Genomic DNA, 24,589 nt, shown 5'->3' on the forward strand with positions numbered 1-24,589 from the left:
ATCTAGACATTTCCTTTGAACGCAAAAAACGGTCACATTTCTTCCGACTTGCCTTCATTCTGTGCATGTAATTTGCGAGAACAAACTGTCCCAGAGAAAACTTCATTGATCTGACAACATTTGAGGTCCACTATAAACTCTACAGACTTGAATTATTCTCATACTTTAGTTCCCTGTCCATTTACACTATTTGCGTTAGTGGACCTGACTGTATCCCAGCTAAACAAGCATGTTGTCTGACCTAAAAAAATCATGTTTTCTGACCTAAACAAGCATGTTGTCTGACCTAAACAAGTATGTTGTCTGACGTAAACAAGTATGTTGTCTGACCAAACAAGTATGTTGTCTGACCAAACAAGTATGTTGTCTGACGTAAACAAGCATGTTGTCTGACCAAACAAGCATGTTGTCTGACCTTAACTAGCATGTTGTCTGACCTAAACAAGTATGTTGTCTGACCAAACAAGCATGTTGTCTGACCTAAACAAGCATGTTGTCTGACGTAAACAAGCATGTTGTCTGACCTTAACTAGCATGTTGTCTGACCTAAACAAGTATGTTGTCTGAACAAACAAGCATGTTGTCTGACCTAAACAAGCATGTTGTCTGACGTAAACAAGCATGTTGTCTGACCTTAACTAGCATGTTGTCTGACCTAAACAAGTATGTTGTCTGACCAAACAAGCATGTTGTCTGACCTTAACTAGCATGTTGTCTGACCTAAACAAGTATGTTGTCTGACCAAACAAGCATGTTGTCTGACCTAAACAAGCATGTTGTCTGACGTAAACAAGCATGTTGTCTGACCTTAACTAGCATGTTGTCTGACCTAAACAAGTATGTTGTCTGACCAAACAAGCATGTTGTCTGACGTAAACAAGCATGTTGTCTGACCTAAACAAGTATGTTGCCTGACCTAAACAAGTGTGTTGTCTGACCTAAACAAGTATGTTGTCTGACCAAACAAGCATGTTGTCTGACCTAAACAAGCATGTTGTCTGACGTAAACAAGCATGTTGTCTGACCTTAACTAGCATGTTGTCTGACCTAAAAAAGTATGTTGTCTGACCAAACAAGCATGTTGTCTGACCTTAACTAGCATGTTGTCTGACCTAAACAAGTATGTTGTCTGACCAAACAAGCATGTTGTCTGACCTAAACAAGCATGTTGTCTGACGTAAACAAGCATGTTGTCTGACCTTAACTAGCATGTTGTCTGACCTAAACAAGTATGTTGTCTGACCAAACAAGCATGTTGTCTGACGTAAACAAGCATGTTGTCTGACCTAAACAAGTATGTTGCCTGACCTAAACAAGTGTGTTGTCTGACCTAAACAAGTATGTTGTCCGACCTTAACTAGCATGTTGTCTGACCTAAACAAGTATGTTGTCTGACCTAAACAAGTATGTTGTCTGACCTAAACAAGCATGTTGTCTGACCAAACAAGCATGTTGTCTGACCTAAACAAGCATGTTGTCTGACCTAAACAAGCATGTTGTCTGACCTTAACTAGCATGTTGTCTGACCTTAACTAGCATGTTGTCTGACCTAAACAAGCATGTTGTCTGACCTAAACAAGTATGTTGTCTGACCTAAACAAGCATGTTGTCTGACCTAAACAAGCATGTTGTCTGACCTAAACAAGTATGTTGTCTGACCTAAACAAGTATGTTGTCTGACCTAAACAAGTATGTTGTCTGACCTAAACAAGTATGTTGTCTGACCTAAACAAGCATGTTGTCTGACCAAACAAGCATGTTGTCTGACCTAAACAAGCATGTTGTCTGACCTAAACAAGCATGTTGTCTGACCTTAACTAGCATGTTGTCTGACCTTAACTAGCATGTTGTCTGACCTTAACTAGCATGTTGTCTGACCTAAACAAGCATGTTGTCTGACCTAAACAAGTATGTTGTCTGACCTAAACAAGCATGTTGTCTGACCTAAACAAGTATGTTGTCTGACCTAAACAAGTATGTTGTCTGACCTAAACAAGTATGTTGTCTGACCTAAACAAGTATGTTGTCTGACCTTAACTAGCATGTTGTCTGACCTAAACAAGTATGTTGTCTGACCTAAACAAGCATGTTGTCTGACCTAAACAAGCATGTTGTCTGACCTAAACAAGCATGTTGTCTGACCTAAACAAGTATGTTGTCTGACCTAAACAAGTATGTTGTCTGACCTAAACAAGTGTGTTGTCTGCCCTTAACTAGCATGTTGTCTGACCTAAACTATCATGTTGTCTGACCAAAGAAGCATGTTGTGTGACCTAAACAAGCATGTTTTCTTGCCTTATGAATATTTAATTTGATCTAACAAGCATTAAATCTTTCTAAACAAGTAAAAAGTATATACTCTGAATGTGATCTAAACCTACATCTCCTCTGATCTAACAAGTATGTTCTATTGGCTAACAGTCATCTCAACTCCGATCCAAACCAGCATGTACTCTTACCTACCTTAGTGTTCTTCATTTTGGATTTGATTATCTTCATCATAGCGTCGTGACATCTACTCTCGTTGGCAATGTGAAACTTGGCCTCCTTCATGTCATCTCCGGCCTCTTTCTCAGTCTTCAAGCACATCTTTCTTACTCTGCTGATAGTTGCCTTACCTAGAGGGAACAGATACATAGTAGCCTTACCTAGAGGACAAAGAAAGTTGCCTTACCTAGAGGACACAGATAATAGCCTTATCTAGAGGACACAGATAATAGCCTTATCTAGAGGACACAGATAATAGCCTTACCTAGAGGACACAGATAGTAGCCTTACTAGAGGACACAGATAATAGCCTTACCTAGAGGACACAGATAGTAGCCTTACCTAGAGGACACAGATAATAGCCTTACCTAGAGGACACAGATAATAGCCTTACCTAGAGGACATAGATAGTAACCTTACCTAGAGGACACAGATAATAGCCTTACATAGAGGACACATATAGTAGCCTTACATAGAGGACACATATAGTAGCCTTACCTAGAGGACACAGATAGTAGCCTTACATAGAGGACACATATAGTAGCCTTACCTAGAGGACACAGATAACATCCTTACCTTAGAGGACACAGATAATAGCCTTACCTAGAGGACACAGATAATAGCCTTACCTAGAGGACACAGATAATAGCCTTACCTAGAGGACACAGATAGTAGCCTTACCTAGAGGACACAGATAGTAGTCTTACATAGAGGACACAGATAGTAGCCTTACCTAGAGCTAGAGGGCACAGAACGTGACTCACTAACAATAACATGAAGATTTACATAAATTCAGTCAAATGTGTTAGGTCAACAAATTATAAAGCAGTCAAATATCTTAGCTCAATACATTGAAAATAGGTTAGTAAATAAAATGTTTAGGTCAATTTTTTTAGTCCCTACAATTAAATATGTTTAGTTCATTATAAAGGCTCCAAAGTAAAAGCTTAATTAAAGTGACTTAAATTAGTTAGCTATAGGGGTTTTGAATTTGTTAAAAAAAATAAATCAGTAGATTTTTTTAGTTTAAAACCCCCCAACAGATGATTTTGACTATAAAACTTCCCTCTTCGATATAAAATCTAAATCAAACTACAGTCACCTAATTCCAAGAGCGTAGCCAAGAGAGGTTACAAATTTCTACCAGCGACTGGGCTCCATTAATAAAGTGCTCTGAATAGTCATCTGCTGGAATTGAAAAAGACTAAATGTGGCTCAACAAAGATGGCTAAGACAAATTTTAGGAGTCAGTTATAGAAATCGGGTCTCAATCCAGGAAATCCTATGCCGAACTGGGAGTCGACCCCTTAGTAAGGTTGTGACAGAAGATCACTAGAGCTTTGAAGGACATATTGTCTCCGACAAAATGAGTTACACATAATAAGAGTTGCGATGACATGGAGGCCATTACAAGGAAAGCGCAAACAGGGTCATCGTAGTACAACTTGGAGCCACACTTTCATGGAGATCCCTAGAGCAGGTAATAAGAGGCTTCAGACATTGCCAGTGACAGATTTTTGTGGAAGCAGCTTGCCGCCCGATGCGCCGAACGGCGCCTGAGGATCTAAGTAAGTAAGAATAGCAGATTAGGTTTTAAAAAAAAAAATTATTTTGAATTGCAGGATAATGCACGGTAGATACCTCAGAATATGCATTTTGTTGGCTTTTAATACCGGAAATAGTGTTTGGCGGCTGGGATCCGCCTCGAACCCCGCTGGTGGAGCTCACAGCGTTCCCCCAGACCCCTTGCTGGCAAGGGCGGGGAGTCTACAATTTTCCCACTAACTCCAGAAAAATCTATTCTAGGGTACAATAAACGTCTTCCGAAAGAATGAAGGGTTAGAATGTAATGAAGATTAATTTTGTGTACACACACACACCCATATATCTAATATATAAAGTAGAATGTGAGGCGTATGTATGTATGTATGTATGTATGTATGTATGTATGTATGTATGTATGTATGTATGTATGTATGTATGTATGTATGTATGTATGTATTTATGTATGTATGTATGTATGTATTTCCTCGTATAGAAATCAAAACCGTTTGACCAATCTTGATAAAACTTGGCAGAAATGTTCCTTGGGTACCAACTTAGACCGTAGTGTATGTATTGTAGCCCTGGAACAAACTTAAAACCCTAAAAAAAAACAACAACTAATGACCAGCTCTATGAAAGCATTATAACTTCATCGATCTAGGCCATGTTTACTTGAGAAAAGATCGAAAGGATCTAAATCTAGATCTAATTTTAAGAACTGCACTTTGCGCAGATAGCTTTTTACTTTGACACACAAAAAATACAAAATATAGTCCATTGATTTCATTATTTAATAAAATTAACCTTCAAATTTGTGTTTCAAAAGCATTTTTTAACATAAATTCGTTCCTTATATCTGCGAATGTAGAATTCCTGATCAGCATTCTTTCATTAGACAATACCGTAATGTTACACATCTTTCTATTCCTAGGTCTAAAACTCTAATTCAACTGTAAGATGTTATAACTTCTCTTCGCAAAGATAGTTTTATACTTTAACACATAAACATACTAATTATAGTCCATTCATTTCATGTTTTAATAAAGTTAACATTCAAATTTGTTTTTCTAAAGCATTTTTCATGCGTTCGTTCGCCCTAAAGTTGCGAAGCCGTGTTAAGATATATTCTAATAGTTTCATTCATTCGCGTACATCTAATTAAAAAGGTCACGCATGCGCACGTGCAAAATGAACTCTATCCAAGCCAATATTTAACTCTAGATTACTCTAGATCTAGATCTATGTCTAACTCAAGATCTACTTTATTCTTTAACACGTGAACATACAAAATTAAGTCTATTCATTTAAAATTTTAATCAAATATATTTAGGCCTACAAGCAAATGTTTTCATTTCAAAAAATGGATTTAAGTCGATTAGCTATTTTGATAGCATCATTCATACTATTTTTACATTTACGCATTCGCTTTACTTATAACATTATTATTTCGTTTAATTGTTTACAAACCACTCTCAGTGACTCATCGACAGTTATACGCAAACGAAAAACCCGGGTGCCGCGGCTAATATATATATCTAATATATATATGGGGGGTAGGGAGAGAAAAAAAAATCCCCCACCCCGAAAAAAAATCCTGTACGCCCATGAGTTAGATTTGTATCTAGATTTGGGTTTCATTAAAATTGAGTTCAACTGCGCCATACAGAAGTAATCCCTTGCAGTGAATGTGCTCTAGATTTACAGACCCTAATGACGAATGTTCCAATCAAGAATCTTAAACAAAAATTTAATGAGTATTTTACTAATTTATTTAACCAATAAATGAAAAAATGTTTTATAATGAGTCACAAATATTGTTCCATTCTGACCTTAGACGCTAATTTGTGTATCTCTGCGGGAAACGATCATTGCACTCCATTTACCCAAGAAACAAAGTATGTGATCTTTTGTATATAAATGTGCATATTATTCAATTTTAAAAATTCAACTTGAGGCTGTCAAAATGTCGCCATTGCATCAGAACTTTGTACGATCTAAAAGACCATGATACTGGATTGTCAATAACGTTTCTAGTTTCTGCGATCTAAACGGGTAGGACGGACGGACAGACATACCTCACAAAACTAATAGCGGCTTTCCCCATTTCAGGGGGTGGGGTTCCGGCAGTTTTTCAGACAGTGGAACACTAAAGGGCGGAAGTACTGGTCAACTATAGAGCCTGGGAACAACTCCACGAGTGTAGCCGGTGCACAATGCAAGTCATTTCTACTGACCATAACGTTAGCGTTCCATTGTCCTTCACGATGTGGCTGGTCTGGGCCGTTCTAAGAGGTTTTTGAAGTAGGCCAAGGTCATATGGACTCACCACATTTTTGTACATATGCCGCCTCCAAAGGTTTTCTAAACTGTAACTCTAGAAGGTTGTCACGTGTCTCAAAGATCTGGGCGTCAAGGGTTTGAAACTCTTTGAGTTTTTCTTTCTTAGTCTTTTTTATATCAATCTGAAAAAAACCTTTTTAGATTAACTGTCATTTTAGGTGTCTTGTTTTTGTTTGTAATGTTGTTACAGCGCCTTGAGCCTACATTTTGTTTGTTAACAGCGCTTTATAAATACAATTATTATTATTTTTTATTATTAAATATAGGTGTAGAGCTATCTATCAATCATTCTATCTATCTATCTATCTATCTATCTATCTATCTATCTATCTATCTATCTATCTATCTATCCATCCATCTGTCTGTCCGTCCGTCCGTCCATCCGACCGATCGACCAGCATGACATGACAACATATTGCATATCACCACATCATCATCAGACACACCTTAATGACATAAACCAAGAAGCCATTAATGCTACAAGACTGGTACCAGCTCACCTTCAATTGTTTTATTCGCTCCATATCCTGCAATATCTTAGAGAAGACATCAGTCATGTATTTCTTTCTATTCTGTTCCCCTTCAATGACGGACTTGAGGGCTTCAAAAGAATTGTGCTGCAACCAAAAAGAACTGCCATTAGACCACGAGTGTGTTTCTATTTTCAACTGGAGCCAATGTCTCCAAGAATCCAGCTCCAGGAGCCACAACGTGATGCCTCGGTGGAAACGTCTGGTAGAGGCGGTTGTGGAAACTGGATAAGCCAATAAAGGGCAGCAAAACATTATTATTATCTTGGGCAAGGTTTAGGTTTGTTTTGATCTCGCTCGGGGTGAGGATTGACCACAACTCAATTCAACAAATCCGACACGCTGTTCCACAAAAGGGATCGTCAATAATGGGCAAGGCGAGTATGGCGTCCTCCCACGGCATTGTGGCGGTACAGTATAGGAGTACAGCAGGACCGGTCCTACAGATTGCGGGGCCCTATGCGAAACGGATTGCGCGAGGCCTAGTCTGGATAGGGATAAGGATAATAAGTGAAAATTAAGGTTTAGTATTAGAAAATAAATTCGTCTTTGCATTTTATTCATTCTTTACTAAGTACAAAATCACTGTCAAATTAACTTGACGAGCCATCTATAGTAGATAGTAGGTATCCAACAAAAAGCCGATTAACATTCAGATCATCAACTAGGAAAATATTGCGCAAATTAAGTATTTGAACTTCCTGTTTTGGGTAAGATTCGCCCTATTACTACATAATTATTAAATGAAAGCTGACAATGACGATTTTTTTTTATCGCCAGTAGGATAAGAGTTTTCATTCTTGAATGACACCCCGAAATGACAATTTCGTCTGTTTTTAAGAATATTTGCATGAGTTTTCAGAAGATTTAATTTCAGGAGATTTTCGTGACTTTTTCATATATATTGCAATTTCTGGAGAATTACAGGAACCCTTTAATAATAAGTTAAAATGGTTTAATTAAATAATTTACACATAGAATTCGCGCGGGGCCTATGAAAGTGCGTGGCCTATGAAAGTGCGGGGCCCACTGCGGCCGCATAGGTTGCAGTGGCCTAGGACCGGCCCTGGAGTACAGTAGAGGAGTACAGTAGAGGAGTACAGTAGAGGAGTTTAAAGAAATTCATTGAGACTAGCACGTTCTTTGACCGGTCGAGCGGACTGGGAGACCTTGAGCTCTAACTAGGACACGATTCAACCCAGTTGAAACCTAGGGTAAAGAGCTCCATGTCCCGCCTGGTCTCTGGCATTGTAGAACCTTTAGACAGGACCTAGGGTAAAGAGCTCCATGTCCCGCCTGGTCTCTGGCATTGTAGAACCTTTAGACAGGACCTAGGGTAAAGAGCTCCATGTCCACGCCTGGTCTCTGGCATTGTAGAACCTTTAGACAGGACCTAGGGTAAAGAGCTCCATGTCCACGCCTGGTCTCTGGCATTGTAGAACCTTTAGACAGGACCTAGGGTAAAGAGCTCCATGTCCACGCCTGGTCTCTGGCATTGTAGAACCTTTAGACAGGACCTAGGGTAAAGAGCTCCATGTCCACGCCTGGTCTCTGGCATTGTAGAACCTTTAGACAGGACCTAGGGTAAAGAGCTCCATGTCCACGCCTGGTCTCTGGCATTGTAGAACCTTTAGACAGGACCTAGGGTAAAGAGCTCCATGTCCACGCCTGGTCTCTGGCATTGTAGAACCTTTAGACAGGACCTAGGGTAAAGAGCTCCATGTCCACGCCTGGTCTCTGGCATTGTAGAACCTTTAGACAGGACCTAGGGTAAAGAGCTCCATGTCCACGCCTGGTCTCTGGCATTGTAGAACCTTTAGACAGGACCTAGGGTAAAGAGCTCCATGTCCACGCCTGGTCTCTGGCATTGTAGAACCTTTAGACAGGACCTAGGGTAAAGAGCTCCATGTCCACGCCTGGTCTCTGGCATTGTAGAACCTTTAGACAGGACCTAGGGTAAAGAGCTCCATGTCCACGCCTGGTCTCTGGCATTGTAGAACCTTTAGACAGGACCTAGGGTAAAGAGCTCCATGTCCACGCCTGGTCTCTGGCATTGTAGAACCTTTAGACAGGACCTAGGGTAAAGAGTTCCATGTCCACGCCTGGTCTCTGGCATTGTAGAACCTTTAGACAGGACCTAGGGTAAAGAGCTCCCTGTCCACGCCTGGTCTCTGGCATTGTAGAACCTTTAGACAGGACCTAGGGTAAAGAGCTCCCTGTCCACGCCTGGTCTCTGGCATTGTAGAACCTTTAGACAGGACCTAGGGTAAAGAGCTCCCTGTCCACGCCTGGTCTCTGGCATTGTAGAACCTTTAGACAGGACCTAGGGTAAAGAGCTCCCTGTCCACGCCTGGTCTCTGGCATTGTAGAACCTTTAGACAGGACCTAGGGTAAAGAGCTCCATGTCCACGCCTGGTCTCTGGCATTGTAGAACCTTTAGACAGGACCTAGGGTAAAGAGCTCCATGTCCACGCCTGGTCTCTGGCATTGTAGAACCTTTAGACAGGACCTAGGGTAAAGAGCTCCCTGTCCACGCCTGGTCTCTGGCATTGTAGAACCTTTAGACAGGACCTAGGGTAAAGAGCTCCCTGTCCACGCCTGGTCTCTGGCATTGTAGAACCTTTAGACAGGACCTAGGGTAAAGAGCTCCCTGTCCACGCCTGGTCTCTGGCATTGTTGAACCTTTAGACAGGACCTAGGGTAAAGAGCTCCCTGTCCACGCCTGGTCGCTGGATGAAATTCTTTCTAATGACCAATTAGGATAACGGCTTTACTGGACTTTATTGAAGGGGACAGTGTCAGTGACACTCGCAGAGTAAAGTTGGATAGAGTGGAGGCTGATATTTTTAAAAAAAGTTTATTGTTAAAATATAGATGACTGCTCCGGTCACTGAAGCACATCACTGCTCCAGTCACTGAAGCACATCACTGCTCAAGTAGAGTTTAATGCCCAAAGAATAGCTTAATACCCATAGATTAGTAAATGGCTGAAATATAGCTCAAAGTAAAGTTATAATCCCAAGTCTGATTTAAAGGCCGAGTCAAGGTCAGTACCAAAAGAATAATTCATTTCCGAAGTATAGTTTAAAGTCTAAGTATAGCTTACGTATAGCATGTAACGTTAATCCACAATCGATTTCCGATCTTATTAGTAGGAACAGATATGTGCAGTCTAGTCAAAGTAACAAAACAAAGTCAACAGACATCGGTCATTTCTTAGAAACTAAAATAACTCTTTTTTAAAGCATTTAATCTTGAATAGCTTCATCTGACAAACAATGAGGATTAATTCCTCAGGGAGTCTCGCAGGGATTTGTTTGTCTAGAGAGTGACCTCCTGCGTTATTGTCTTTATAGTGGCGTCTTAACAGAGAGTAAATCTGACATGTTACAACCTTGATCTTTGTCTTCTTGAGAGTTTCACAAGGGTCACAATCCATAATAATAGGGTTAAATTGTTAGGTAGAATATATTAAGTAGAATCTAGCTAAGTGTAGCATATATAAAGTAGAATCTAGCTAAGTGTAGCATATATCAAGTAGAATCTAGCTAAGTGTAGAATATACGAAATAGAATCTAGCTAAGTGTAGAAAATATAAAGTAGAATCTAGCTAAGTGTAGAATATATGAAGTAGAATCTAGCTAAGTGTAGAATATATGAAGTAGAATCTAGCTAAGTGTAGAAAATATAAAGTAGAATCTAGCTAAGTGTAGAAAATATAAAGTAGAATCTAGCTAAGTGTAGAACATATAAAGTAGAATCTAGCTAAGTGTAGAATATATAAAGTAGAATCTAGCTAAGTGTAGAATATATGAAGTAGAATCTAGCTAAGTGTAGAATATATGAAGTAGAATCCAGCTAAGTGTAGAATATACGAAATAGAATCTAGCTAAGTGTAGAAAATATAAAGTAGAATCTAGCTAAGTGTAGAATATATAAAGTAGAATCTAGCTAAGTGTAGAATATATGAAGTAGAATCTAGCTAAGTGTAGAATATATGAAGTAGAATCTAGCTAAGTGTACAATTATTGAAATATAATCTAGCTAAGTGTAGAACAAATGAAGTAGAATCCAGCTAAGTGTAGAACAAATAAAGTATAATCTAGCTAAGTGTAGAACAAATGAAGTAGAATCTAGCTAAGTGTAGAACAAATAAAGTATAATCTAGCTAAGTGTAGAACAAATGAAGTAGGATCTAGCTAAGTGCTACTGAATGTTTAGCGCAATACCTTGAGTAGATCCTCTAAGATCAAATGAAGCGACCATTGAAGAAATGCCCTGTCTGCTTGCAGTTTACCAGCAGCGTTATCTGTTTTGATGCCAGAACATCTGATCTAGACACAGATTTTAGAAGGTAAGAAGTATCACCGAGTGGACAGTGGATGTCAGGATGTACAAGAAATATTTGGGGAATCAAACATCTAGATGTTAAGTGATGTACTTTGATCCACATTATTCTGCCTCATTAATTTTGTTGTTATCGATGTCTTTGTCAAAGAGGTGCATGTGAAATGTTAATTTAGTTTCATTGTTTTGGAAATGTCCCCTCACGGATCTTTCGAGACGCTTTACAGAGTTAACTAACTATAGCTATAGGGACACAACGAGCCAGCTAACTGTCAGGCCAGGCAAATGACTTTTGTAGCGGAAGAAATAGTGTCATCTAGATGAGTAGCATGAGATCTGTTGGTTATGTAGTGAGACCAGGCTCGTATGTCGTAGACATCTAGATGAGTAGCGTGAGATCTGTTGGTTATGTAGTGAGACCAGGCTCGTATGTCGTAGACATCTAGATGAGTAGCGTGAGATCTGTTGGTTATGTAGTGAGACCAGGCTCGTATGTCGTAGACATCTAGATGAGTAGCGTGAGATCTGTTGGTTATGTAGTGAGACCAGGCTTATATGTCGTAGACATCTAGATGAGTAGCGTGAGATCTGTTGGTTATGTAGTGAGACCAGGGTAAGACAATCAATGATTGTCAGTATTAAGATTCGAAAGTTGATTGAGCTACAGTCGAGGCAAGCGTCGTGCCAGTGATAGAGTAATGGTTAGTAATGGTTAGTGTCTAGGCAGTCAGGTGACATCCGTTGAGGTAGTCAGTAGTTGAGCTAGATATCTAGCCTCTCCGGTTCGTCTCGGACGCGCAATGCGTTCAACTGTTCAGGACTGACTTCACACACTGGGCTCGTTGGGTCGGACTTAATCGCAGATCAAGATGAAGACGTCGTCTCGTACTCTGGAGGTGTTTTGACAGTACTTCACAGTACTCCGCTGAACCACACTGAAGTGTAGGTGATCACATGACTACATTCGACTTGACTTGCCTGAGCTCTATTCACAACACAGATCCTTCCCGAACCGTCGTGTTGTCACTCATCGCAACTCGTCACGGTTGATCGCTCGTATAGCGCTGGCCTAGGGGCGATTTGCGTAGGCTAAAACACACACACAGCACTACCCCTCATGCGTCCCCCATCTGTGTCTCCACTAGGTTTATAACAGTATTAATACTAAAGAGCCATTATTCTTCATATGTCATTCTATTTGATGTAGCGTGAAGTGCGCACTTGCAAATGTATTTATTTAAATGTTCTTTTGAACGTCTGTTACCAAGTCTCTAGTTCTATTATAAATAAATCTATTTGAAATATAAGACAATTATAACAGTGGTCCATAATTGTAAATATTTATGATACATTGACTGTTTTATAAATATCAAGAATAATCAATTAAATGAGTAGGTAGGCAAAATAAAAGTTTACTTTCAAAATTATGCATGAGATATGTTTAAGTGTGTACTAACGTCCCATGCCCAGGGTGAAACTAGAGCCTACGTCTGAATGTTTTATCAAATTGAGCTAATTATAATTGAAAGAAAGAAAAACATTTGAAATACTATTTTGAATCAGACAATACATCTGTTATACAACGTATAGAGCGCTTGTTTTTCTTTTAATAACTAATGAAAATTAAATTTTAAAAAACAAAACAAATAGAACATTTTTTGGACCAACCTATTCACCGTGATAAAGAATGGCCTAGTGACCTACTACACTTTAGAATAGTCCAAGGATAACCATTTAGCTCTAGACTTAGAAGACGATGCGCAAAATTCTCCTGAATATAATTTTATTAAACTCTAGAATCAATAATACCTTACATTCGGAAATTCCAGAACGCGATAGTCCTTTCAAAACACTAGATCTAAGTCTAGTTATCAAGCCAGATTTCAGTTTATTTATTTTTTACTTTGAAAAATTATAAAGGTCAAACTACAATTTTTAGCAGTTGTACTCACAAGGAGATAAAGTTTTATCTTTCTTCTAGTCTCTCTGAGGTACATCCACGCTAGCTACAGTTTTATCTTTCTTCTAGTCTCTCTGAGGTACATCCGCGCTAGCTACAGTTTTATCTTTCTTCTAGTCTCTCTGAGGTACATTCACGCTAGCTGCAGTTTTATCTTTCTTCTAGTCTCTCTGAGGTACATCCACGCTAGCTACAGTTTTATCTTTCTTCTAGTCTCTCTGAGGTACATTCACGCTAGTTACAGTTTTATCTTTCTTCTAGTCTCTCTGAGGTACATCCACGCTAGCTACAGTTTTATCTTTCTTCTAGTCTCTCTGAGGTACATCCACGCTAGCTACAGTTTTATCTTTCTTCTAGTCTCTCTGAGGTACATTCACGCTAGCTGCAGTTTTATCTTTCTTCTAGTCTCTCTGAGGTACATCCGCGCTAGCCACAGTTTTATCTTTCTTCTAGTCTCTCTGAGGTACATCCACGCTACAGTTTTATCTTTCTTCTAGTCTCTCTGAGGTACATCCACGCTACAGTTTTATCTTTCTTCTAGTCTCTCTGAGGTACATCCGCGCTAGCTACAGTTTTATCTTTCTTCTAGTCTCTCTGAGGTACATCCACGCTAGCTACAGTTTTATCTTTCTTCTAGTCTCTCTGAGGTACATCCGCGCTAGCTACAGTTTTATCTTTCTTCTAGTCTCTCTGAGGTACATTCACGCTAGCTGCAGTTTTATCTTTCTTCTAGTCTCTCTGAGGTACATCCACGCTAGCTACAGTTTTATCTTTCTTCTAGTCTCTCTGAGGTACATTCACGCTAGTTACAGTTTTATCTTTCTTCTAGTCTCTCTGAGGTACATCCACGCTAGCTACAGTTTTATCTTTCTTCTAGTCTCTCTAAGGTACATCCACGCTAGCTACAGTTTTATCTTTCTTCTAGTCTCTCTGAGGTACATTCACGCTAGCTGCAGTTTTATCTTTCTTCTAGTCTCTCTGAGGTACATCCGCGCTAGCCACAGTTTTATCTTTCTTCTAGTCTCTCTGAGGTACATCCACGCTACAGTTTTATCTTTCTTCTAGTCTCTCTGAGGTACATCCACGCTACAGTTTTATCTTTCTTCTAGTCTCTCTGAGGTACATCCGCGCTAGCTACAGTTTTATCTTTCTTCTAGTCTCTCTGAGGTACATCCACGCTACAGTTTTATCTTTCTTCTAGTCTCTCTGAGGTACATCCGCGCTACAGTTTTATCTTTCTTCTAGTCTCTCTGAGGTACACCCACGCTAGCTACAGTTTTATCTTTCTTCTAGTCTCTCTGAGGTACATTCACGCCACAGTTTTATCTTTCTTCTAGTCTCTCTGAGGTACACCCACGCTAGCTACAGTTTTATCTTTCTTCTAGTCTCTCTGAGGTACATTCACGCCACAGTTTTATCTTTCTTCTAGTCTCTCTGAGGTACACCCACGCCACAGTTTTATCTTTCTTCTAGTCTCTTTGAGGTACATCCACGCTAGCTACAGTTTTATCTTTCTTCTAGTCTCTCTGAGGTACATCCACGCTAGCTACAGTTTTATCTTTCTTCTAGTCTCTCTGAGGTACATCCACGCTAGCTACAGTTTTATCTTTCTTCTAGTCTCTCTGAGGTACATCCGCGTTAGCCACAGTTTTATCTTTCTTCTAGTCTCTCTGAGGTACATCCACGCTAGCCACAGTTTTATCTTTCTTCTAGTCTCTCTGAGGTACATCCGCGCTAGCCACAGTTTTATCTTTCTTCTAGTCTCTCTGAGGTACATCCGCGCTAGCTACAGTTTTATCTTTCTTCTAGTCTCTCTGAGGTACATCCTCGCTAGCTACAGTTTTATCTTTCTTCTAGTCTCTCTGAGGTACATCCGCGCTAGCTACAGTTTTATCTTTCTTCTAGTCTCTCTGAGGTACATCCGCGCTAGCTACAGTTTTATCTTTCTTCTAGTCTCTCTGAGGTACATCCGCGCTACAGTTTTATCTTTCTTCTAGTCTCTCTGAGGTACATCCACGCTAGCTACAGTTTTATCTTTCTTCTAGTCTCTCTGAGGTACATTCACGCTAGCTACAGTTTTATCTTTCTTCTAGTCTCTCTGAGGTACATCCACGCTAGCTACAGTTTTATCTTTCTTCTAGTCTCTCTGAGGTACATCCGCGCTACAGTTTTATCTTTCTTCTAGTCTCTCTGAGGTACATCCACGCTAGCCACAGTTTTATCTTTCTTCTAGTCTCTCTGAGGTACATCCGCGCTACAGTTTTATCTTTCTTCTAGTCTCTTTGAGGTACATCCGCGCTACAGTTTTATCTTTCTTCTAGTCTCTCTGAGGTACATTCACGCTAGCTACAGTTTTATCTTTCTTCTAGTCTCTCTGAGGTACATCCACGCTAGCTACAGTTTTATCTTTCTTCTAGTCTCTCTGAGGTACATCCACGCTAGCTACAGTTTTATCTTTCTTCTAGTCTCTCTGAGGTACATTCACGCTAGCTGCAGTTTTATCTTTCTTCTAGTCTCTCTGAGGTACATCCGCGCTAGCCACAGTTTTATCTTTCTTCTAGTCTCTCTGAGGTACATCCACGCTACAGTTTTATCTTTCTTCTAGTCTCTCTGAGGTACATCCACGCTACAGTTTTATCTTTCTTCTAGTCTCTCTGAGGTACATCCGCGCTAGCTACAGTTTTATCTTTCTTCTAGTCTCTCTGAGGTACATCCACGCTACAGTTTTATCTTTCTTCTAGTCTCTCTGAGGTACATCCGCGCTACAGTTTTATCTTTCTTCTAGTCTCTCTGAGGTACACCCACGCTAGCTACAGTTTTATCTTTCTTCTAGTCTCTCTGAGGGAAAATTCACGCCACAGTTTTATCTTTCTTCTAGTCTCTCTGAGGTACACCCACGCTAGCTACAGTTTTATCTTTCTTCTAGTCTCTCTGAGGTACATTCACGCCACAGTTTTATCTTTCTTCTAGTCTCTCTGAGGTACACCCACGCCACAGTTTTATCTTTCTTCTAGTCTCTTTGAGGTACATCCACGCTAGCTACAGTTTTATCTTTCTTCTAGTCTCTCTGAGGTACATCCACGCTAGCTACAGTTTTATCTTTCTTCTAGTCTCTCTGAGGTACATCCGCGTTAGCCACAGTTTTATCTTTCTTCTAGTCTCTCTGAGGTACATCCACGCTAGCCACAGTTTTATCTTTCTTCTAGTCTCTCTGAGGTACATCCGCGCTAGCCACAGTTTTATCTTTCTTCTAGTCTCTCTGAGGTACATCCGCGCTAGCTACAGTTTTATCTTTCTTCTAGTCTCTCTGAGGTACATCCACGCTAGCTACAGTTTTATCTTTCTTCTAGTCTCTCTGAGGTACATCCGCGCTAGCTACAGTTTTATCTTTCTTCTAGTCTCTCTGAGGTACATCCGCGCTAGCTACAGTTTTATCTTTCTTCTAGTCTCTCTGAGGTACATCCGCGCTACAGTTTTATCTTTCTTCTAGTCTCTCTGAGGTACATCCACGCTAGCTACAGTTTTATCTTTCTTCTAGTCTCTCTGAGGTACATTCACGCTAGCTACAGTTTTATCTTTCTTCTAGTCTCTCTGAGGTACATCCGCGCTAGCTACAGTTTTATCTTTCTTCTAGTCTCTCTGAGGTACATCCGCGCTACAGTTTTATCTTTCTTCTAGTCTCTCTGAGGTACATCCACGCTAGCCACAGTTTTATCTTTCTTCTAGTCTCTCTGAGGTACATCCGCGCTACAGTTTTATCTTTCTTCTAGTCTCTTTGAGGTACATCCGCGCTACAGTTTTATCTTTCTTCTAGTCTCTCTGAGGTACATCCGCGCTACAGTTTTATCTTTCTTCTAGTCTCTCTGAGGTACATCCGCGCTACAGTTTTATCTTTCTTCTAGTCTCTCTGAGGTACATCCACGCTAGCCACAGTTTTATCTTTCTTCTAGTCTCTCTGAGGTACATCCGCGCTAGCTACAGTTTTATCTTTCTTCTAGTCTCTCTGAGGTTCATCCACGCTACAGTTTTATCTTTCTTCTAGTCTCTCTGAGTTACATCCATGCTAGCTACAGTTTTATCTTTCTTCTAGTCTCTCTGAGGTACATCCACGCTACAGTTTTATCTTTCTTCTAGTCTCTCTGAGGTACATCCGCGCTAGCTACAGTTTTATCTTTCTTCTAGTCTCTCTGAGGTACATCCGCGCTAGCCACAGTTTTATCTTTCTTCTAGTCTCTCTAAGGTACATCCGCGCTAGCCAAAGTTTTATCTTTCTTCTAGTCTCTCTGAGGTACATCCGCGCTAGCCACAGTTTTATCTTTCTTCTAGTCTCTCTGAGGTACATCCGCGCTAGCCACAGTTTTATCTTTCTTCTAGTCTCTCTGAGGTACATCCGCGCTAGCTACAGTTTTATCTTTCTTCTAGTCTCTCTGAGGTACATCCGCGCTAGCTACAGTTTTATCTTTCTTCTAGTCTCTCTGAGGTACATCCGCGCTAGCTACAGTTTTATCTTTCTTCTAGTCTCTCTGAGGTACATCCGCGCTAGCCACAGTTTTATCTTTCTTCTAGTCTCTCTAAGGTACATCCGCGCTAGCCACAGTTTTATCTTTCTTCTAGTCTCTCTGAGGTACATCCGCGCTAGCCACAGTTTTATCTTTCTTCTAGTCTCTCTGAGGTACATCCGCGCTAGCCACAGTTTTATCTTTCTTCTAGTCTCTCTGAGGTACATCCGCGCTAGCTACAGTTTTATCTTTCTTCTAGTCTCTCTGAGGTACATCCGCGCTAGCTACAGTTTTATCTTTCTTCTAGTCTCTCTGAGGTACATCCACGCTAGCTACAGTTTTATCTTTCTTCTAGTCTCTCTGAGGTACATCCACGCTAGCTACAGTTTTATCTTTCTTCTAGTCTCTCTGAGGTACATTCACGCTAGCTGCAGTTTTATCTTTCTTCTAGTCTCTCTGAGGTACATCCACGCTAGCTACAGTTTTATCTTTCTTCTAGTCTCTCTGAGGTACATCCGCGCTAGCCACAGTTTTATCTTTCTTCTAGTCTCTCTGAGGTACATCCACGCCAACTACAGTTTTATCTTTCTTCTAGTCTCTCTGAGGTACATCCACTCTACAGTTTTATCTTTCTTCTAGTCTCTCTGAGGTACATCCACGCTAGCTACAGTTTTATCTTTCTTCTAGTCTCTCTGAGAAGCCAAAGGCGATCAGATAGGCGGCTTATCTTAGTGGAAAGTAATGGATACATAATTAAATCTCTATTTTTGAGATAGAAGCGAACAATCACGTGGTTGCTATTTGCTGCTAAGTCTCGATTTATGATCTAGACGTAGACAGCAAACTATTTGTAGATTTCGTACTTTCATGCTAGAACTAGAAAACCTTTAAAGTTAATCTCATTGATCTCACTCGCATATATAATTTAACAAGAGTTTTTAGCCCTATGAACTTTGACCTTTAAACTATAGATGTGTAACTAATTTATATTCAGGCTGATCTTTCGATGTATAGATGTTACCGTGTTACCGCTAAAGTCCGTTACTGTGCAGATTATCTAGGTAATGTGCAGATTGACAACGGTAATCAGTTAATGAGGGGAACATTTTTTTTTCTTTGTTTACAATCCCTAGATACTTTACAAATGACCTAGTCCTAGATAAAGTGGACATTTCTTTAAAAGGATTAAAATATGGATTTATGTGCAAATTTCCTAGATAACACTAACCCTACCCCTAAGTCTAACGGTAACGCTAATCCCTACCCCTATCCCTTACTCTAACTCTAACACTAACCTTAACCCTAACCTCAACTTGAACGGTTGAGAAGCCGCTAATGTGCACATTATCTTGGTAAAATGCAAAGTCCCGCACATTAATGTGACAAATCAATTAATGTAAAGATGAGCTAGGTAAACTTGAACGGATTTCGAGGTATAGCGGTAAGGTCTATACCTGTGCAAGTATGAAGACACGCTAGACTTACAATCTCTGTCAGCCTTCTGGTTGGTTTCGGCGCCCTGGGGAAGTAGGTCTCAAACAGTAGCTTAGGTATGCGAGAATTATACTGATGCTTGCTGAGGAAGCCCACGTCATCGTGGGGGAACATGTTCTGAAAGTACACAGGAAGTTTGACTTGATTGGTCGACAGTCATGACAGAGATAACATCTGTAAAACATTAGCAACAAAGCTTTAGAGTACTACTTAGGGCAAAACATCTGTGAAATACTGAGGACATGACCTTTGTAAAATACTAAGGACATGACATTTATGAGATACTGAGGATATGCCATTTATAAAATACTTAGGACATTACATCTGTGAAATATTAAGGACATGATATCAGGGCATGGCATTCATGAAATACTATCGATAGTGGATTAACGTAACAAGCTATACGTAAGCTATACTTAGGTTTTAAAGTATTATTATAACAATTCATCATTTAGGGTTAACTTGCGCAGTATGTTAATTACTTAATTACACCTACATGTACTTGTGTTTGCAAATTGCACTTTATGCAATGATGAATAGTTTTGGTGATGAAATGTTGCAATGACGAAATGTTGCAATGATGAAATGTTGCAATGATGAAATGTTGCAATGATGAAATGTTTTGGTGACGAAATATTGCAAAGATGAAATGTTTTGGTGATGAAATGTTGCAATGATGAAATTTTTTGGTGATGAAATGTTGCAATGATGAAATGTTTTGGTGATGAAATGTTGCAATGATGAAATGTTTTGGTCATGAAATGTTGCAATGATGAAATGTTGCAATGATGAAATGTTTTGGTGATGAAATGTTGCAATGATGAATTGTTGCAATGATAAAATGTTTTGGTGATGAAATGTTGCAATGATGAAATGTTTCGGTGATGAAATGTTGCAATGATGAAATGTTTTGGTGATGAAATGTTACAATGATGAAATGATTTGGTGATGAAATGTTGCAATGATGAAATGATTTGGTGATGAAATGTTGCAATGATGAAATGTTTTGGTGATGAAATGTTGCAATGATGAAATGTTGCAATGATGAAATGTTGCAATGATGAAATGTTGCAAAGATGAAATGTTGCAATGATAAAATGTTGCAGTGATGAAATGTTGCAATGATGAAATGTTGCAATGATGAAATGTCACAATGATGAAATGTTGCAATGATGAAATGTTGCAATGATGAAATGTTGCAGTGATGAAATGTTGTAATGATGAAATGTTGTAATGATGAAATATTGCATTGATGAAATGTTTTGGTGATGAAATGTTGCAATGATGAAATGTTTTGGTGATGAAATGTTGCAATGATGAAATGTTGCAATGATGAAATGTTTTGGTGATGAAATGTTGCAATGATGAAATGTTTTGGTGATGAAATATTGCAATGATGAAATGTTTTGGTGCTGAAATGTTTTGGTGATTAAATGTTGCAATGATAAAATGTTGCAATGATGAAATGTTTTGGTGATGAAATGTTGCAATGATGAAATGTTGCATTGATGAAATGTTGCAATGATAAAATGTTGCATTGATGAAATGTTGCAATGATGAAATGTTGCAATAATGAAATGTCACAATGATGAAATGTTGCAATGATGAAATGTTGCAATGATGAAATGTTGCAATGATGAAATGTTGCAATGATGAAATGTTGCAATGATAAAATGTTTTGGTGATGAAATGTTTTGGTGGTGAAATGTTGCAATGATGAAATGTTGCTATGATGAAATGTTTTGGTGATGAAATGTTGCAATGATGAAATGTTGCAATGATGAAATGTTTTGGTGATGAAATGTTGCAATGATGAAATGTTTTGGTGATGAAATGTTGCAATGATGAAAAGTTGCAATGATGAAAAGTTGCAATGATGAAAAGTTGCAATGATGAAATGTTGCAATGATGAAATGTTGCAATGGTGAAATATTGCAATGATGAAATATTGCAATGATGAAATGTTGCAATGATGAAATGTTGCAATGATGAAATTTTTTGGTGATGAAATGTTGTAATGATGAAAAGTTTTGGTGATGAAATGTTGCAATGATGAAATGTTGCAATGATGAAATGTTGCAATGATGGAATGTTTTTGTGATGAAATGTTGCAATGATGAAATGTTTTGGTGATGAGATATTGCAATGATGAAATGTTTTGGTGATGAAATGTTGCAATGATGAAATGTTTTGGTGATGAAATGTTGCAATGATGAAATGTTGCAATGATGAAATGTTTTGGTGATGAAATATTGCAATGATGAAATGTTGCAATGATGAAATGTTGCAATGATGAAATGTTGCAATGATGAAATGTTGCAATGGTGAAATGTTGCAATGGTGAAATTTTGCAATGGTGAAATGTTGCAATGATGAAATGTTTTGGTGATGGAATGTTGCAATGATGAAATGTTTTGGTGATGAAATGTTGCAATGATGAAATGTTTTGGTGATGAAATGTTGCAATGATGAAATCTTGCAATGATGAAATGTTTTGGTGATGAAATGTTGCAATGATGAAATGTTGCAATGGTGAAATGTTTTGGTGATGAAATGTTGCAATGATGAAATGTTTTGGTGATGAAATGTTGCAATGATGAAATGTTGTCATGATGAAATGTTTTGGTGATGAAATGTTGCAATGATGAAATGTTGCAATGATGAAATGTTGCAATGATGAAATGTTGCAATGATGAAATGTTTTGGTGATGAAATGTTGCAATGATGAAATGTTTTGGTGATGAAATGTTGCAATGATGAAATGTTGCAATGATGAAATGTTGCAATGATGAAATGTCTCTTATGATGAGATGTGAGGGAACCATCTGCAAGTACAGTAACTATCTTCAAGTACAGTAACTATCTGCAAGTACAGTAACTATCTGCAAGTACAGTAACTATCTGCAAGTACAGTAACTATCTTCAAGTACAGTAACTATCTGCAAGTACAGTAAGCATCTGCAGGTACAGTAACTATCTGCAAGTACAGTAACTATCTTCAAGTACAGTAACTATCTGCAAGTACAGTAAGCATCTGCAGGTACAGTAACTATCTGCAAGTACAGTAACTATCTGCAAGTACAGTAAGCATCTGCAGGTACAGTAACTAATTGCAAGTACAGTAACTATCTGCAAGTACAGTAACTTTCTGCAAGTACAGTAACTTTCTGCAGGTACAGTAACTATCTGCAAGTACAGTAACTTTCTGCGTAGCCCAATGCCATGAGCTACACACTCCGTCTTGAGTTTGAATCAAATCCTTAGCAACAGACTTTTGTGGACAAAATATTTAATTCACTTTTTCTGTTTTCTTAATCTGCTTTTAGAAATGCAAAACACAAACTCGAAATCGTCCCCCGAAGCGGTCCGCTCAGGCGGTGAAAAGGCAGGATTTTAATAATTTCAGAAAGAATATCAGAAACTATGAACTACAAACTATCAACAACTACAACACTATCAACAACTACAAGACTATCTCCGTGGATACAAAAAGAAGAGACGTGCTGTGTTATTGTTAGTTTGACTAACGACTTCATGCCACTGGACACGGAGATTTATTAATGTTATTATTATTACATTGTTAATATTCAAATGTATTCAATGAACTGATAGTTATGAAGATATAGTTGAATGTGAGCCTGGCCTAACTAATCTTATTGAATGATTATCTAATTGATCTATTTGTTTTTTTTGAAGGGCCAAGCTCTCATTCATAGTCTTAAAAAAATAAACTTTTCTTTAAAAAAAACTTTCCCCTCTCTCTATCAGAATATATAATTTCGTGTATAATTTGATACACTACTTTTAAATTGTTGTTTTAAGTTACATTTCACTTATTGAATACTAAATAGATTTTTTCTATTTGAAAAAAAAAGTAAACATTGTTTTGTAAATGTAGGTAGTTAGTCTGACAGAATTTAGTAATAGAATTTTTTTAAATAAATGTGTTAAAAATATGCTAAATTCATCATCCCTCCTACTAAAGAGTCTCTCGTGTTTTTACTATTAATAATGAATAGTTGTATATAAATTGCATTTTTACGAAAAAGCTGCTTGCATAGTTGATTTTAAAAATTAAATTTTTCGCTTTTAGAAAAGAAAAAAGTAGCCGTTGCATCAAAACTTTAAAGGTCTAAAATATCTTGATATCTGATTTTCAATATCTTTTCTAGTCTACACGATCTAAACGGGACAGACGAACGAACGAACGGACAGACAGACCACACAAACCTAATAGCGGCAAATTGCCCTTTCGGGGGACATTAACAACTTGTATCATTTTAAATTCTAAGAAAATGCAGATATCAGCAGGACTGGAAATAGGAACTTTCCGTTTTGCAATGAAGCGCTCTAGTGAATCCGCCTTTTTTTTACTCGGTATACAGTTGTTTCAAATATTTTATGCCTTCCAAAACTCTGTCACTTACCGATGCACTTTTAACTTCAAAACTCTGTCACTTACCGATGCACTGCGAACTTCAAAACTATGTCACTTACCGATGCACTGCGAACTTCAAAACTCTGTCACTTACCGATGCACTTTTAACTTCAAAACTCTGTCACTTACCGATGCACTTTTAACTTCAAAACTCTGTCACTTACCGATGCACTTTTAACTTCAAAACTCTGTCACTTACCGATGCACTTTTAACTTCAAAACTCTGTCACTTAACGATGCACTGCGAACTTCAAAACTCTGTCACTTACCGATGCACTTTTAACTTCAAAACTCTGTCACTTACCGATGCACTTTTAACTTCAAAACTCTGTCACTTAACGATGCACTGCGAACTTCAAAACTCTGTCACTTACCGATGCACTGCGAACTTCAAAACTCTGTGTCACTTACCGATGCACTGCGAACTTCAAAACTCTGTCACTTAACGATGCACTGCGAACTTCAAAACTCTGTCACTTACCGATGCACTGCGAACTTCAAAACTCTGTCACTTACCGATGCAATGCGAACTTCAAAACTCTGTCACTTACCGATGCACTGCGAACTTCAAAACTCTGTCACTTACCGATGCACTGCGAACTTCAAAACTCTGTCACTTACCGATGCACTGCGAACTTCAAAAACTCTGTCACTTACCGATGCACTGCGAACTTCAAAACTCTGTCACTTACCGATGCACTTTTAACCTCAAAACTCTGTCACTTAACGATGCACTGCGAACTTCAAAACTCTGTCACTTACCGATGCACTGCGAACTTCAAAACTCTGTCACTTACCGATGCACTGCGAACTTCAAAAACTCTGTCACTTACCGATGCACTGCGAACTTCAAAACTCTGTCACTTACCGATGCACTGCGAACTTCAAAAACTCTGTCACTTACCGATGCACTGCGAACTTCAAAAACTCTGTCACTTACCGATGCACT

At 38.8% G+C, this 24,589-nt stretch overlaps 2 protein-coding genes across 5 annotated transcripts in view; both read right to left on the reverse strand.

Annotated features, from left to right (window-relative positions):
* LOC106069518 (serine/threonine-protein kinase 38-like) overlaps positions 1–5,275 on the reverse strand; it is a 234,674-nt gene extending 229,399 nt beyond the window's left edge. The window contains exon 1 of the mRNA XM_056043625.1: positions 5,259–5,275. The gene's annotated coding sequence lies outside the window, so the exon portion shown is untranslated. The remainder of the gene's footprint in view (positions 1–5,258) is intronic.
* The window catches only part of LOC106058981 (dynein regulatory complex protein 9-like), a 61,724-nt gene that overhangs the window by 3,729 nt on the left and 33,406 nt on the right, over positions 1–24,589 (reverse strand). For 3 of the 4 annotated variants that reach the window (XM_056043629.1, XM_056043626.1, XM_056043627.1), the window contains exons 3-7: positions 19,194–19,319; positions 11,132–11,236; positions 6,873–6,989; positions 6,359–6,494; positions 2,464–2,618 (exon numbers count right to left, since the gene is read on the reverse strand). In XM_056043629.1, the coding sequence (XP_055899604.1) occupies positions 2,464–2,618; positions 6,359–6,494; positions 6,873–6,989; positions 11,132–11,236; positions 19,194–19,319 (639 nt within the window). The remainder of the gene's footprint in view (positions 1–2,463; positions 2,619–6,358; positions 6,495–6,872; positions 6,990–11,131; positions 11,237–19,193; positions 19,320–24,589) is intronic. The other variant, XM_056043628.1, reaches the window with a different exon arrangement.

The sequence above is a fragment of the Biomphalaria glabrata genome, chromosome 10 (assembly GCF_947242115.1).
Source record: "Biomphalaria glabrata chromosome 10, xgBioGlab47.1, whole genome shotgun sequence".
NCBI classification, from domain to species: domain Eukaryota; kingdom Metazoa; phylum Mollusca; class Gastropoda; family Planorbidae; genus Biomphalaria; species Biomphalaria glabrata.